Raw genomic sequence first — 13,092 nt, forward strand, 5'->3', positions numbered from 1 at the left:
TAAAAACATAAAAAAATATTAATCTAAAATAAAAATAATTTTTTAAATTTTTTTTTAAAATATTTTTAAAATACAAAAACAAACAATAAGATTATGCTACATTCTTATGATAGTTGCTTACATATTATATTTTAAATTATAATTTTTAAATCTGATTTGATAATTAATTCAGTATAATAATTAAGTTACAAATTAAATCGACAAAAAAAATAGAGTTTAAAAGCCAGTCTTTCTCTTGCTAAAATTAATTAACGAAATAAAAACCAAGGCATGCCTTTCGTTTTTAAGAGAACACAACAGTTTTCTACAATAGAGTTCTAAAATTAAGAAATAAAAGCCAAGGCATGACTTGTATTGCTGGTGATAGTTAGTTTAGCATCCTGAAAACAAGGTTCATACATTGCTTTGTGGTCCGTCATTACCGCTTGGGTTTTCTGAGGTTTGGTTTTGTTAACAACCCCCCTACATCCCTTTATTTTTTTGGAAAAATGGGTTGTATCTCGTTTATGGCCAGCATAAAATTGTTGCGATTAAACTTTTGGTTTATTTCTAGATTGAGATTGCTTCTTCTTCACCATTTGTTTGTGGTTTAAGAGATCACAATTGGCATTAACGATGTAATAGAGAGAGCAAGAAAAAGAAGGAGAGTCATGAGGAGCTGGAGGAAGAATTATCTATTCTGCTCGCAGATCTTAACTGGTATAGGTTGCCTTGAAGTCTTTTGCTCCTCTGCTCTTCTTCGCGAATCACAACTAATAGTAATATAGCTTTCAACTTTGAAGATTGAAAAGATTAGGTTTTCTCATTTGTCTTTGTTATTTTACCTTTTTTCTCATTTCCTGAATCGCAACCGACGATATGGTTAGACAGGTCCGGGTCAACCCACTGGACCGAGCTGGATTTTAAAACCATGCTATAAATAGATGGATTGACAAACAAGTGAAGTAACATTCTTTTGATAACCATCAACTCCTAACCAAGTATACAAGAGAAATTCCCAAACCTAAAGAATTACATGGTTAGCTTGAGCTACTCATTTTGGCTCCTAACCTTCCCAAAACATAACCTAATACAAACCATTTAGATATACTTTGCCTGTTAAGATGACAGCTGAAGCCGACAATTGTAATTCTTTCTAAATTATGAAACAAAAGAATACTACAAAACTGGATGATGTTACAATGACAATAAGCCAATGTAACCTGGGACAAGCTACCATCAGCCCCTTTTACAGCAGATCTGCAGTGACAAGGAAGTTGTGCCTGATAGCAAAAGACATCCACTAACCTGTGCTAGTCATTTGTTAGTTACTTGGCAATGCCTTCCCCAAGTGCTACATGTATCTTGCAATAAAACGGGCACCATCACTTGAAGAGACTGGATAGACAAGACTGGACTCTTTTTTCCTTGACCATATCCTGCAATACCGGAGGCCTATCGTTTTTCTCTCCCCCCTTAATTTTCTCATCCTCACTTGGATTACACTTCGTAATTACATTAAATGGCTCTTTCGTTTCTTTATAACATAACTCCCGGTGCTTTACCTTCTCTACCATCTTCCTATGCTTCTTAGCCCTATGCCGGTGCTCCTCACTGCCAACAGTCACTTGCTTTTTAGCACTCTCCTGCAGCGATGAATGAAATTTCTCCTTGGAAACCTGACTTGTGTCAACTACCGTCCGCTGCATCTTAGTTATTTCCATGGGTGCATCTTTCAAAACTAACTCTCCCTCCATGCTATTTATTGTTCCTTTATAACATAACTGGTGGTGCTTCACCTTTTCTACCATCTTCCTATGCTTCTTAGCCCTATGCTGTTGCTCCTCATTGCCAACGGCCACTTGCTTCTTATCACTCTCCTGCAGTGGGGAATGAAATTTCTCCTCAGAAACCTGCCTTGTGTCAACCACCTTCCGCTGCTCCTTAGCTATCTCCATGGGTGCATCTTTCAAAACTGCCTCTTCCTTCATACTATTTATTGTTTCTTTATAACATAACTCGTGGCGCTTCACCTTCTCTACCATCTTCCTATGCTTCTTAGCCCTATGCTGGTGCTCCTCATCACCAATAGACACTTCCTTTTTATCACTCTCCTGCAGTGGTGAACAAAATTTCTCCTCTACCTTCCGCTGCTTCTTAGCTATCTCCATGGATGCATCTTTCAAAACTACTTCTTCCTTCATGCTATTTATGTTCTGTTCTGAAGAGCATTTCATCTTTACCTTTTCCTTCTGCTTCACTTTCTCTATCTTTTGTTTATCAAATGATAATAGAACATGTTCTTTCACCTTCTTGACCACATGTCCATCCTTTGCCAGATCAGAAAGTGTTGGCTCATGATTCTCCTTGACGACTTTTAACTCCTCCTTGATAATCTCCTTTCCTCCTTGAACAAGCCCACCACTCAAAGTTTTCAAAATAACCTTGCCCAGGACAAATCTAGTCTCATACAGATCCCCTTTCACAAGCAGATCATAGTCAATCTTGAAACTCTCTCTTCTATATTCACAAGATTGCATATGAAAAATAAGAGCGGCATGTTCACCTATTTTCTTTGATACAAACACCTGTAGCACCAAACAAAGAGTTTTACTCAACAAAGAAAACAATGCAGATTATATATAATGAGGAATTGCTTAGTTGAAAAGGTTTTCATCCAAGTGACCATTGCATAAATTATACATATCCAGAGACTCACAAAGCAGGAAAAAAATGGCAGGACTAAATCATGTAGCAAAACTCTCCACACTGAGAAATGGCAGTTAGTGTCATTATGTTGTTGGCAAGGTCAGAAAGCCCCTTTTATCAATTCCTCCAAATTCTAAACATGCAGCGTTCCTAACATTAAATATATAACATAGATACGGTATTTGGAACAATGAAGGGTGGATTTATTCAATGAACCAAGAAAATGCCAGTGGCTTGATTATTCAACTACGAGTGTAGGACATCTGGTTACATAATTCAGAGAGGATAATTGATTCATGTCCCGTCAGGTATCAACTTAATCCAATTCATAAGTTCAACGCATATTGTTACTTCCTAAATATATTAATGTCCGACTTTCATGCCTGCGCCTGTAAAGCTACACACATTTGCATGTTATGGTAAACAAGATACTAATTTTAAGCATTAGGATGACAGCCCACATATCAATTCTAATCATTTGCATCTGATACTAAAAGCAAGATGAAGATTGTGATGGTAAAAGACATCAACTATGCAGATCAGCTTATTCTGCCAGTTTCTATTAATTCAGAAGAGCGGCAAGGGCAGTGTATGATGGAAGGTTTAAAGGGCCTCAGGAAGGAAAAAAAACCCCAAGGATTATTAAGTGCTACAAACTTTATGAAGTTTTTAGCAAAACACACACACACACACACACTAAATCATAATATGCACACTTACAAAAACATCGAAGGGGGGGTCCAGGTATCTGGACAGGGATTCAGATAGACTAATTTCATCCGTAAAAGCATTGACAGCATCTTGAACTAAAGATGCTAACTGAGAAACTTCTTCAGCAAGTTTTTCATCTGATTTAATTTCAGAGAACCCAGAGATCTCTGGTACAAATCTCCCTTCCACTTTTGCATTTTCTCTTGCAAATTTAACACCTTCCTGCCATGTTCCACAATATAGTATAGAAGCAAAGGCCCAGATTACAAAAGCATCTTGTGGATTAAGTACTAATGCTTGGTGAAAGGCTAGCAGTCCAACCCTGTTACATATACAAAGCATGATCATCAGCCATGTCCCAGCAGAAAACCTTAAATGGAAACATAGACAAATATGTTCACGACCACACATACTATTCATGTAGTTCAGCATAGAAGAAAAGATAAGATCAGTGGTGTGCTATTTGGACAGGATGGAACCCAATATCACGCACCCATCACTAACATTGTGAATCCTAGAGTGTGAATGAAACCAAGGGTGCATTGGAGTGGACTCACTTGTGAAAGACATTCCCAAACATTAAAGAAAATGTGTATTTCATGAGTGAAAATTGAACTAGACATGATATTGGCATGACCCTACCACTTTTTCACTGGCCAGAATCCACCTTAGACCCACCAGAGCAGAGCTCACATAATAATTTCTTTACTTGCTAAACAGGATGAATAAAAATAAAAAATAAACTATAAATTGACCCAAGGCCTTGAACTCATGTACAGATTAAGCATGAATCAGTAACTGGATAGTCCTCCGAACAATAGAATTCATGCTATCAAAGGTGGCAATTTTGAGGAAAGAGGGCAGCATGATAAACCTTCAAATTAAGGTACAAGAAGTAAAAGGGGATCAGTTTTTTGCAAGTATTTAAAATGAAGATGATTTTTACACTGGATGAGGGGTTTCTCAAACCAATTGCAAAGTAAGATCACATTTCAGCCACTGGCAATGCTGTTGAGTTCTGAGGTTTGATAGCAGGCTCATCCATCTTTGATAGTAAAGTACAGCTAGAGCCAGTGGTCATACAAAATCTATAACAGGGCTTGAGCAGCTTCTCGCCTACTTATCTATTTGTTCACTGTCCCCCTTAAGACTATCTCAAGAGTATTATCTTGCAAAGACATTTAGGTTCTTTCAATTGACTTCAAGAGCTAATATCCAGACAGGTTATTTATTATTATTTCTTTTTATTATCACCATCATGTTTTCTCTGTGTGCGTGTGTGTGTTTGTTTGTGTGTGTGTCCAGGATGGATAGAACTTTCCCAAATCTGGATAACTTCAAGGAGAGTGAAATTGGCGGTACAATAACTACATCTTGTGGTGGTGGTGAAGGCAGAACAATTATACTGTCACATTTAGATAGACAATTAAACAGAAAAGGTAAACAGCTGGCTTACCATAGACTGCAATCACAAGGTCGGTCACTGCTAACCATTTTATCCAAACTGGATAACAATTTCTGCCAAAAAGAAACAAATTGAAGCAATGAAGAGGATTAAATAAAATTACTTAACATACTGGTTTCAGTTGAACTCGTATTAAGCTTGGAGTAACTAAAATTGATAAAGCACACACAAGCAGCATAAAGTTTCAAGAGGCTAGATGCTGCTGCTGTGGAAATTATTATAGTTGAAAGTGACAGGCATCAAGTCCAGTACCTGTCACTTCCTCTACCAACACGTCACATGCATGTCAGTAGAGGATGCCATGTATGAAATGGACACAGCCTGTTTGATCTCCACAGAACCAAATCTTCCCCTCATTAGTAAATTCTGGCAGCTCTTGTTTCATTTAATCATCTTTGAGTTGCCATACCCAAAGAAACAAAACTTTTCACTTAAATAATTATTATCAACTTCATGTTTAGCAGACCAGATGACATCCAAAAGAACACAATATGTACAGGTATTAGTCTTGCAGATAGTGAATATTCTCAATCAATTCTATTCAAAACATTATAGTTAATATATTTCCAACAATAATGAATGCTTCGGTCTTTCCAAGCAAGAGTCAACATAGCATTCTCCAACAATGACTAAAAAATGTCTGTTAATATTTCCAGTAGTTTCCTACATTAATGTGTATCAATTCTTAGACTCTTTGTTTTTTTTACCATATCCTAGCTGAGTCCATACTAGACATACCTTAGAATCATGTTTATCAGTGATAAAATTGCAATTTCATTCTTTTCCATAGTAACTAACCTTATTTTCAGTACTTTCCTATATTATTGCGAATTTTTTCTAGAATATTACTTTAATCAAATCCTAGACATTCTTACACCTTAGAAGCATATTTATCACTGAAAAAATTGCAATGTCAATTTTTCTTTCCCATAAAGCTAATCCTACCATCAACATAGTGGAACACTGAGCAGATACTTCATCAGCCTGTTCGTGAAGGTATGCTGCCTGCAATCAAGACTTGCATTTCAGATACAAGGTAACTTCGTGATTATAAGAAGAATAAAATGCAGTAAGTTGGGCACTGAAAAGGTACAAACATGAAAGGGAAGAAATATCTTAAGCAGGTGGAATCTCTGGAGCAAAAGGATAGTAGACTCTGCAGCTCCATAGGACAGCATGTAGTTCAGTTCCATCTTTATCCTATCCTGAATAAACAGAGGATGCCATCTTGGTAAGAATATGATGTCGTTGATGAAACTAAATGGCACTTACTACCTGCAAACCTAAGATGCAGCTACTGAGGACTGGATAAGAAAAGAGTAACAATGCCCAAGAAAATAAGGAAAATATCTCCGGCACGGAGGCCAAGAAAAACTTAGAATCTCTAACAATAAGATTTCATAGAGAAGTCTTGTTTGAAACTCGAAGTACCTTGTTCAGACTCTTGACGGAAGATTGAAGTTTACATATTGCAGTTTCAGTATCCTTAGAAATTGACAAGCCTAGACGACCTGCAATTCTTATGCCCCGCAAGATTCTAGCTGCATGACAGTTTGCATATACGAGTCCAGTCAGGTTGAAGTGATAGCATATTTAGTGATGAAGATGAAAATTCCATGGAGCTAAACAATCAAATATATAAAATGTGAAAGCAAATACCACAGTCCTCTTGGAATGACAGTCGAGCAGGGATTAATGTTTGTAGCTGAGACAATATCAAATGTGAGAAAAAAAATTTAAATCAGAAAATTTTCAGTTAACATGATGAATTAGAGAAGTAATCTGAAAGCAGATTTCATCAGTAAATGAAAAGAGAATCACCTTTAGTGACCTTACATCTTCCATTCCATTGGTGTAATCATATATGCGATTCATGAAAGGGTCAAAAAACAAACTGCATCCATAATTCAATGAAATATAACAAGATATTGGCATCAACCAAACTCAGATTCAGATCTTATATGTCATCCTATAACAAATAAATAGAGTGGCTGGAGAGTTTTAGTTGCTATATTAATAAACCATCATGCTAAATTAACTTTAAACTTGATTCTCCCTAAACAATTAGCAAAAGAAAGAAACTACACCTATTAATTGTGAAATCCCGCTGCATACTATTTTTCCAGAGAAGGAAGTCTTTTTCATCACAGCTCCTTTGCATTTGAGATAAAAGAACCTTTTCTTTTTCCTGACACTGTTGTGCACTTGTCTCAAAACTGGATACCTATAGCCAAAATCATAAAAAAATTACTGCCAAAAACAAGATAATATATGACCTGCAAAGATAGCAGAATGCTTAAAATGGCCTACATCATGGCTTAAAGGACTTAATAAACAAATGGCCTACATCATGGCTTAAAGGACTTAATAAACACCAATTGTAATCACTACAGGTGCTAACAAACCTCAATTACTGATCCTTTGACATGCACTATGCATATAGGAAATCGCCGTCCAACAATATGAGCACGATGAAACTTCTTCTTTATCTGTAATAAGATATTAAAAAAAGAACAGAAAAATTATGAACATAATCACCCATGTAGTCATAGAAATTCACCAAACAAGGAGAATAAACAACGAAGTTAAAACAGCAATATATGACCTGCTGAAGGTTAGCTGTGGTGATCACATCAAAATCTTTAGGTACTCTATTCAAAAGCAAATCTCTCACACATCCACCCACTAAGTAAGCTTCAAATCCTGCATATGACAAGGTAATCAAACCACATGTTCATGAAGGATGTATAACATTCATAGGAAGCAAGATCAGTATGATGAAGACACAGGCTAAACAACAAAAAGCAGAATAAAATAGCACCAGCATCATGATAAATTATTCTGTACAGCCAGGGCAATGCTCACTCCTCCTACATTCAAATGAGGCATGCTTACAGTACCTACCTTCATTCCAACAAGAAAACATGAGGGTAAGCACAACAGCCTATGCAGTGAAAAATCTCTCCCTTGGCATAGCTAGTGATATGGAGCGTTCTTCAGCATTGAGAATCTAAATTTTGAACAGCGTAATTAACCCAAAAATCCATTTATTTCAACAATGATCATTTTCAGTTACCAACCACCAAATCACATCAGTCAAAGCATCATAAAAACTACTTAAACATGAACTGGAGGCAAAATAAGAATATTAAAGCTAGACAAAAGCTTAAAGAAACATGGATTACCTCCAACACGCAGAAGTTTCAAAACCGTCCATGGAGCATCAGGAACCATTGAACGAGTTATACCATGATACCTAGCATTCACTTTTCTCCATTTTGATCTATCAACAACATATCCTACACCAATCATCATAAATCAAACCTTATACAATTCAAAACCCCAAATCTTAAACAGAACACAAAAAACCAGCAGAAATTAACACAAAAACTACTAAACTCTCCTTCACCACCGCATTTACTTGCCCAAACGTTAACAACTTCAAAACACTAACGCATAAAATAGTAACGAAGAATGAAAAATTTTACTCTCTTGAGCGAGAAAATCACGACCCATTTCGTGGCAGACTGGTGATTTTAATCCCTCTTTAGTTAAAGTATGGTTGAATCTCTGTAACATCGAGTTTCAAAAGAAAAAATAATAAGAAAATTCACTGTTTACAGATTGTTCGACAAAATGCCTCTACAGAAATAAATTCAAAAAATAAAGGGATTTGAGATCAGAGAGAGACCTGTAAAGAGGTGAGAAATTTGAGACGGGAAATTAAGTGTGTTTTGCCTCTCTGGAGTATTGTCATTAAAGATGGAAAATTATGTCGCCACAGCGTTCGTAATGGTATTATCTTTTGATTTGATTTTGATGATGGTATAAAACATTTCGAGCAAATTATCAGTTAGTCACCGGAAAGGTTGCCCGCCTGCGGCTGGCCCAATTTTTTTTCACCAATAGTGTAGACGATACAAGTGTTTTCAAATAAGAAAAAAAAAAAAACACAAGAGATTCAGGTAACTAACTTGATTAGATTTAATAAATATATATAATTTTGAAAATACAAATAAAATAATATAACAGAAAAAATAAAAATTTAACAGCAAAAAGAATAAATTTTTTTTGATCCAAGCCTATGAATTAGCATATTAAATATGTAATTCAATCATGAATTAGGGTAATTATATCAAAAAAAAATTAAATAAAAAATAAAATATAATTCAATGTTCAAAGGTATAAATGAAAAAAAAATAATTCAAAAAAAATAATAAAAAAAATAAGTTAATTTGGGTTAGCACATTTGAGATTATATAAGCATATGATTAGGATAACCTAGTAGATAGAAAAATAAAAAAAATAAATAAGAAGATTGATTCTTAATAAATCAAATGTTGAATTATAAGATTGTAAAAATAAATTTAAAAAGAACCTAAAAAAATTAAAGTTAACCCATATTAATATTTGACACTAACCCTTACTGTGAGCCCATGACTAACACCATAAAAAAATTCTAAAAACAAATAAGTAAGATTTTCAATTATAAAATGTTAAGAGATGAAATTGAAGAAAAAACAATAAAAAAAATTAAAAAAAATAAATGACAATTAAAAAAATAATAACTAAATTTGATATAAAAATGAAATGAAATTAAATGATAAGGGACTAAATTGAAGGTAAAAATTAATAAAAAAATATCGATAAAAAAATAAGGACTAAACTAGATATAAAAACAAATGAAAGATATTTTCATATTTTTTCAAGAAAAAAAAAGAAGAGAAAATAAAAAGAAAAAAAAAAGTTCATTAGAATCACATCGTCATTCACCTACTCATATATGCCCTACCACCATGAAAATCTTGGTGCACCACTCACAATATTTTTGTGAAATATAGTGCTTGGCTCTAGAAGAGCCCACACATGCCTCTCAAATGACATAACTCCTCCCACTTATTAGTACTTACTAGAATGTATAAAACTTAAAATCTTTTTTAATTTAATGACTTTATAAAAATTTCTGCTATTTGTTTATTTGTAACCATAAACTTAAGAAAGATGTCAATTTTTTTAACATGATTATAAATAAAATAATGTCTAATTTCTATATACTTGGTCTAAAAGTGTTAGATGGGGTTTTTGGTTAAGTTTATAGCACTTATGTTATCATAAAATTTTATATTACAGTTTAACTTAAAACCAAGTATATTTGATTAAACATATGGATTCCAGATCAAACTTCTTGACTAGCTCCCTGTATATTTAGCTTGAATAATGAATATATTATCATTTTCTAGTTTAATTTGATGCATGAGGAAAAAGGTAAATTCTTTTATTATACTCATCTTAAAATCTTTATACATAAAATTTAGATTCATAGCAATATCAAATAAAATATCAACATAAATTTGTACAATAATTAAATCATGATTTTTATATTTTATAAATAATGTTAAATTAATTTTACCCATGTTAAAACTTTTTTAAATTAAAAATTTATATAATATATCATATTAAGCTCTAAAAGCATGTTTAAGATCATATAAAGTCTTTTTAAGTTTAAAAACATGGTTTGGAAATTTGTGGCTTTTAAAATTAAAGGATCATCAATATAAACATTTTCCATGATATAATCATAAAAAAAATTGCACTTTTCACATCAATTTGAAAAAGTTCAAAATTTTTCAAATATGCAAATGCAAGAAACATATAAATAGATTCCATTATTTCTACAAGAGTATAGGTTTAATTATAATCTATTCCTTTCTTTTGATTATATCATTGGACAACCAAACAATCTTTGTTCCAAACAACTTTTATTGATTCAAATATCCTTTTAGTTCAAATAATAAAATAACCTTTGGGTCTTCATTTCTTTTAGAGTAATCACAATTTTCTTACATTGAGAATATCTAATACTTATCACACAAGGCTTTTATATAATTTTTAGTTTCAACTTATATATGAAAACAACATTACTAACTTGATTAGTCATAGAGGAAAAGCCTTCGATAAATCACCAATAATTAAACCTTATAAAAGCCTTTTTGGTTTTTAAACTACTTTGGGAAGAATTGGCAAAGGTTGTTATTTATCATGTTGATCATGTTATTAAGGATTCATTTAAGGTTTTTTTCTTTGATCTTTCTTTCTAAAAGTGTCCTCTTTCATTTAGTTTTAATCTTTTAAGAATAATATCTATACCAACCTTTTTTACTTTTTAAAGATCAAATGAGTTAGACTTATCAAACACAACATGAATAGATTCTTTAATTACTAGAGTTCTATGATTATGTACTTTATAAGCTTTGCTAGTAAAAGAATAACCAAGAAATATACCTTCATCAAATTTGGTATGAAACTTTCTGAAACTGTCTTTGTTATTTAAAATAAAATATTTTGATCCAAATACATGAAAACAAAGGATATTAGGTTTTTTTTTCAACCCAAAGCTTAAATGGAGTTTTATGTAAAATAAGTTAAAGGAAAACCCGATTTGAAACACAACAAGAAGTATTTATGGCTTTCGTTTAAAAATATTAAGGCAAATTATATTTACTTAGCATATTTCTTTCCATTTACTAAAGATAGATGAAAAATCTATTAAATGAATGTCAAATAAGCTTTTCTAAATGAATTTCTTAAAAAAAAGGTTTGCATTAGACAACATATGGATTATGAAGTGAATGAATATTAAAACATGGTTTTAAAAAGAAGGTCTACATTAAGCAACCTTTGGATTATAAAGTGAAGGGACATGAAAACATGTTTTTAGAGTTAAACAAAGCCTTGTATGGATTGAAGCAAGTCTTAAGAGCTTGGTATAGTTGCATTGATAGTTATTTCATTAAAGAATAAATTTGTAAAATTCTTTCATGAATATGCTATCTATGTAATGATAAAAGTGATTTGTGATATTCTTATTGTATAATTGTATGTGGATGATTTTATCTCTGCAAAAAACAATCAAAAGACATTTGGAAACTTTTCCAAGAGCTTGGTATAGTTGCATTGATAGTTATTTTATTAAAGAACAAATTTGTAAAATGCCTTCATGAATATGCTATTTATGTAACGATAAAAGTGATTTGTGATATTTTTATTGTATAATTGTATGTGGATGATTTGATCTTTATAGAAAATAATCAAAAGACATTTGAAAACTTTAAATAAGTAATGATTAAGGAGTTTGAGATGATGGATATTGGTCTTATGACATATTACTTAGGAACTAAGATCAAGTAAGGAGAAGATGAAATCTTTGTGAAACAATAGAAGTTTGTAAAAGAGATTCTCTAAAAGTTCAAAATGGAGGATTATGTAAAAGTGAATACTCTTGTTGAGTGTAAAATGAAGATGTCAAAAAATAATGAAGGAGAAAAGATAAACTCTGCAACATTCAAGAGTCTAGTTAAGAGTTTAAGATACTTGACATGCAATTGTTTAGTTATTATCTTTGGAGTAAAACTTTTGAGCGAATTCATGGAGACACTAATTACAACACATTTTAAAGCATTGAAGTGAATCCTACGGTATATCAAAGATATTGTTTATTTTGACTTATTCTATAATTTGGACCAGCTTTAGTCTAATTGTGTGCACTAAATCATTCAGGAAACTTGACCAGCAGATAATAAATGGTTTATTTGCATTAATAACAAGTTTATATGGGGTTTTAATCTCAAAGTCTTAGTTTTAAACCGAAATTTATTTTAATAAAATTATGTTGATTCATTGATAATTAAAGTTAATAGGTGCTAGATTATAGATCCTTATATGATTTCAAATAAAACCTTGCCCTTGATTGCATAAAAACTTGTATGGGTTGAGATTTGTGTTTTTTGGGTTCTTGATTAATGTTCTTCGTGTTCTTCATGATTTGAGTGTTTAATTAGTTTTTCTTCAAAGATTTTATGTTTTGTGTTAATTTTCAAATTTTATTTTGTTTTAGTTTAAACCTTTATTTTGATTTAGTTTTTGGGTCAAACCTTGATTTTTGGTTTGGTTCATGGTTGAACCAATGTCTTTGAGTTAACCTATTTGGTTCTGTTTTGGATCAAGTACGTGTGGCTTTATTTGTTTGGACAGCTTTTTCTTAGGGTTTTTTTAGCTTAATAGGGTATTTGACAAACACACCTTTAAATTTATTTAGGTAGTTTTCAAAGGAAAGAAAAGATGGTTTTGCCAAACATGGCTTTATATAAAAAATAAAAAAAATAAAAAAATGATTTTTTCTCATTATATATGGCACAATTCTTACAAAAATCGCCTTTTATTTATAAAAA

The 13,092-nt window shown here is 32.3% G+C and overlaps 1 protein-coding gene across 1 annotated transcript; it reads right to left on the reverse strand.

The window, feature by feature from the left end:
- Nucleotides 1–917: 917 nt before the first annotated feature.
- LOC105124023 (Polynucleotide adenylyltransferase family protein) lies at nucleotides 918–8,749 on the reverse strand. Its single transcript, XM_011023847.1, has 14 exons — nucleotides 8,556–8,749; nucleotides 8,353–8,434; nucleotides 8,050–8,163; nucleotides 7,470–7,567; nucleotides 7,270–7,353; nucleotides 6,952–7,088; nucleotides 6,686–6,758; nucleotides 6,524–6,569; nucleotides 6,296–6,405; nucleotides 5,962–6,069; nucleotides 5,810–5,869; nucleotides 4,856–4,917; nucleotides 3,409–3,721; nucleotides 918–2,567 (listed from the first exon to the last, which is right to left on the reverse strand). Exons 1-14 carry the CDS (start codon nucleotides 8,619–8,621, stop codon nucleotides 1,365–1,367), a joined length of 2,556 nt encoding a protein of 851 aa, XP_011022149.1. The 5' UTR covers nucleotides 8,622–8,749; the 3' UTR covers nucleotides 918–1,364.
- Nucleotides 8,750–13,092: the final 4,343 nt, after the last annotated feature.

This window comes from Populus euphratica, unplaced genomic scaffold (assembly GCF_000495115.2).
Source record: "Populus euphratica unplaced genomic scaffold, PopEup_1.0 scaffold12.1, whole genome shotgun sequence".
NCBI classification, from domain to species: domain Eukaryota; kingdom Viridiplantae; phylum Streptophyta; class Magnoliopsida; order Malpighiales; family Salicaceae; genus Populus; species Populus euphratica.

Coding starts and splice junctions, on each gene's coding strand:
- LOC105124023 (XM_011023847.1), bottom strand. CDS start 8,621: ATGACAATACTCCAGAGAGGCAAAACACACTTAATTTCCCGTCTCAAA. Junction 8,164..8,352: donor TGATTTTCTCGCTCAAGAGA/GTAAAATTTTTC, acceptor TGATTGGTGTAG/GATATGTTGTTGATAGATCA. Junction 6,070..6,295: donor CCGTCAAGAGTCTGAACAAG/GTACTTCGAGTT, acceptor CTGTTTATTCAG/GATAGGATAAAGATGGAACT.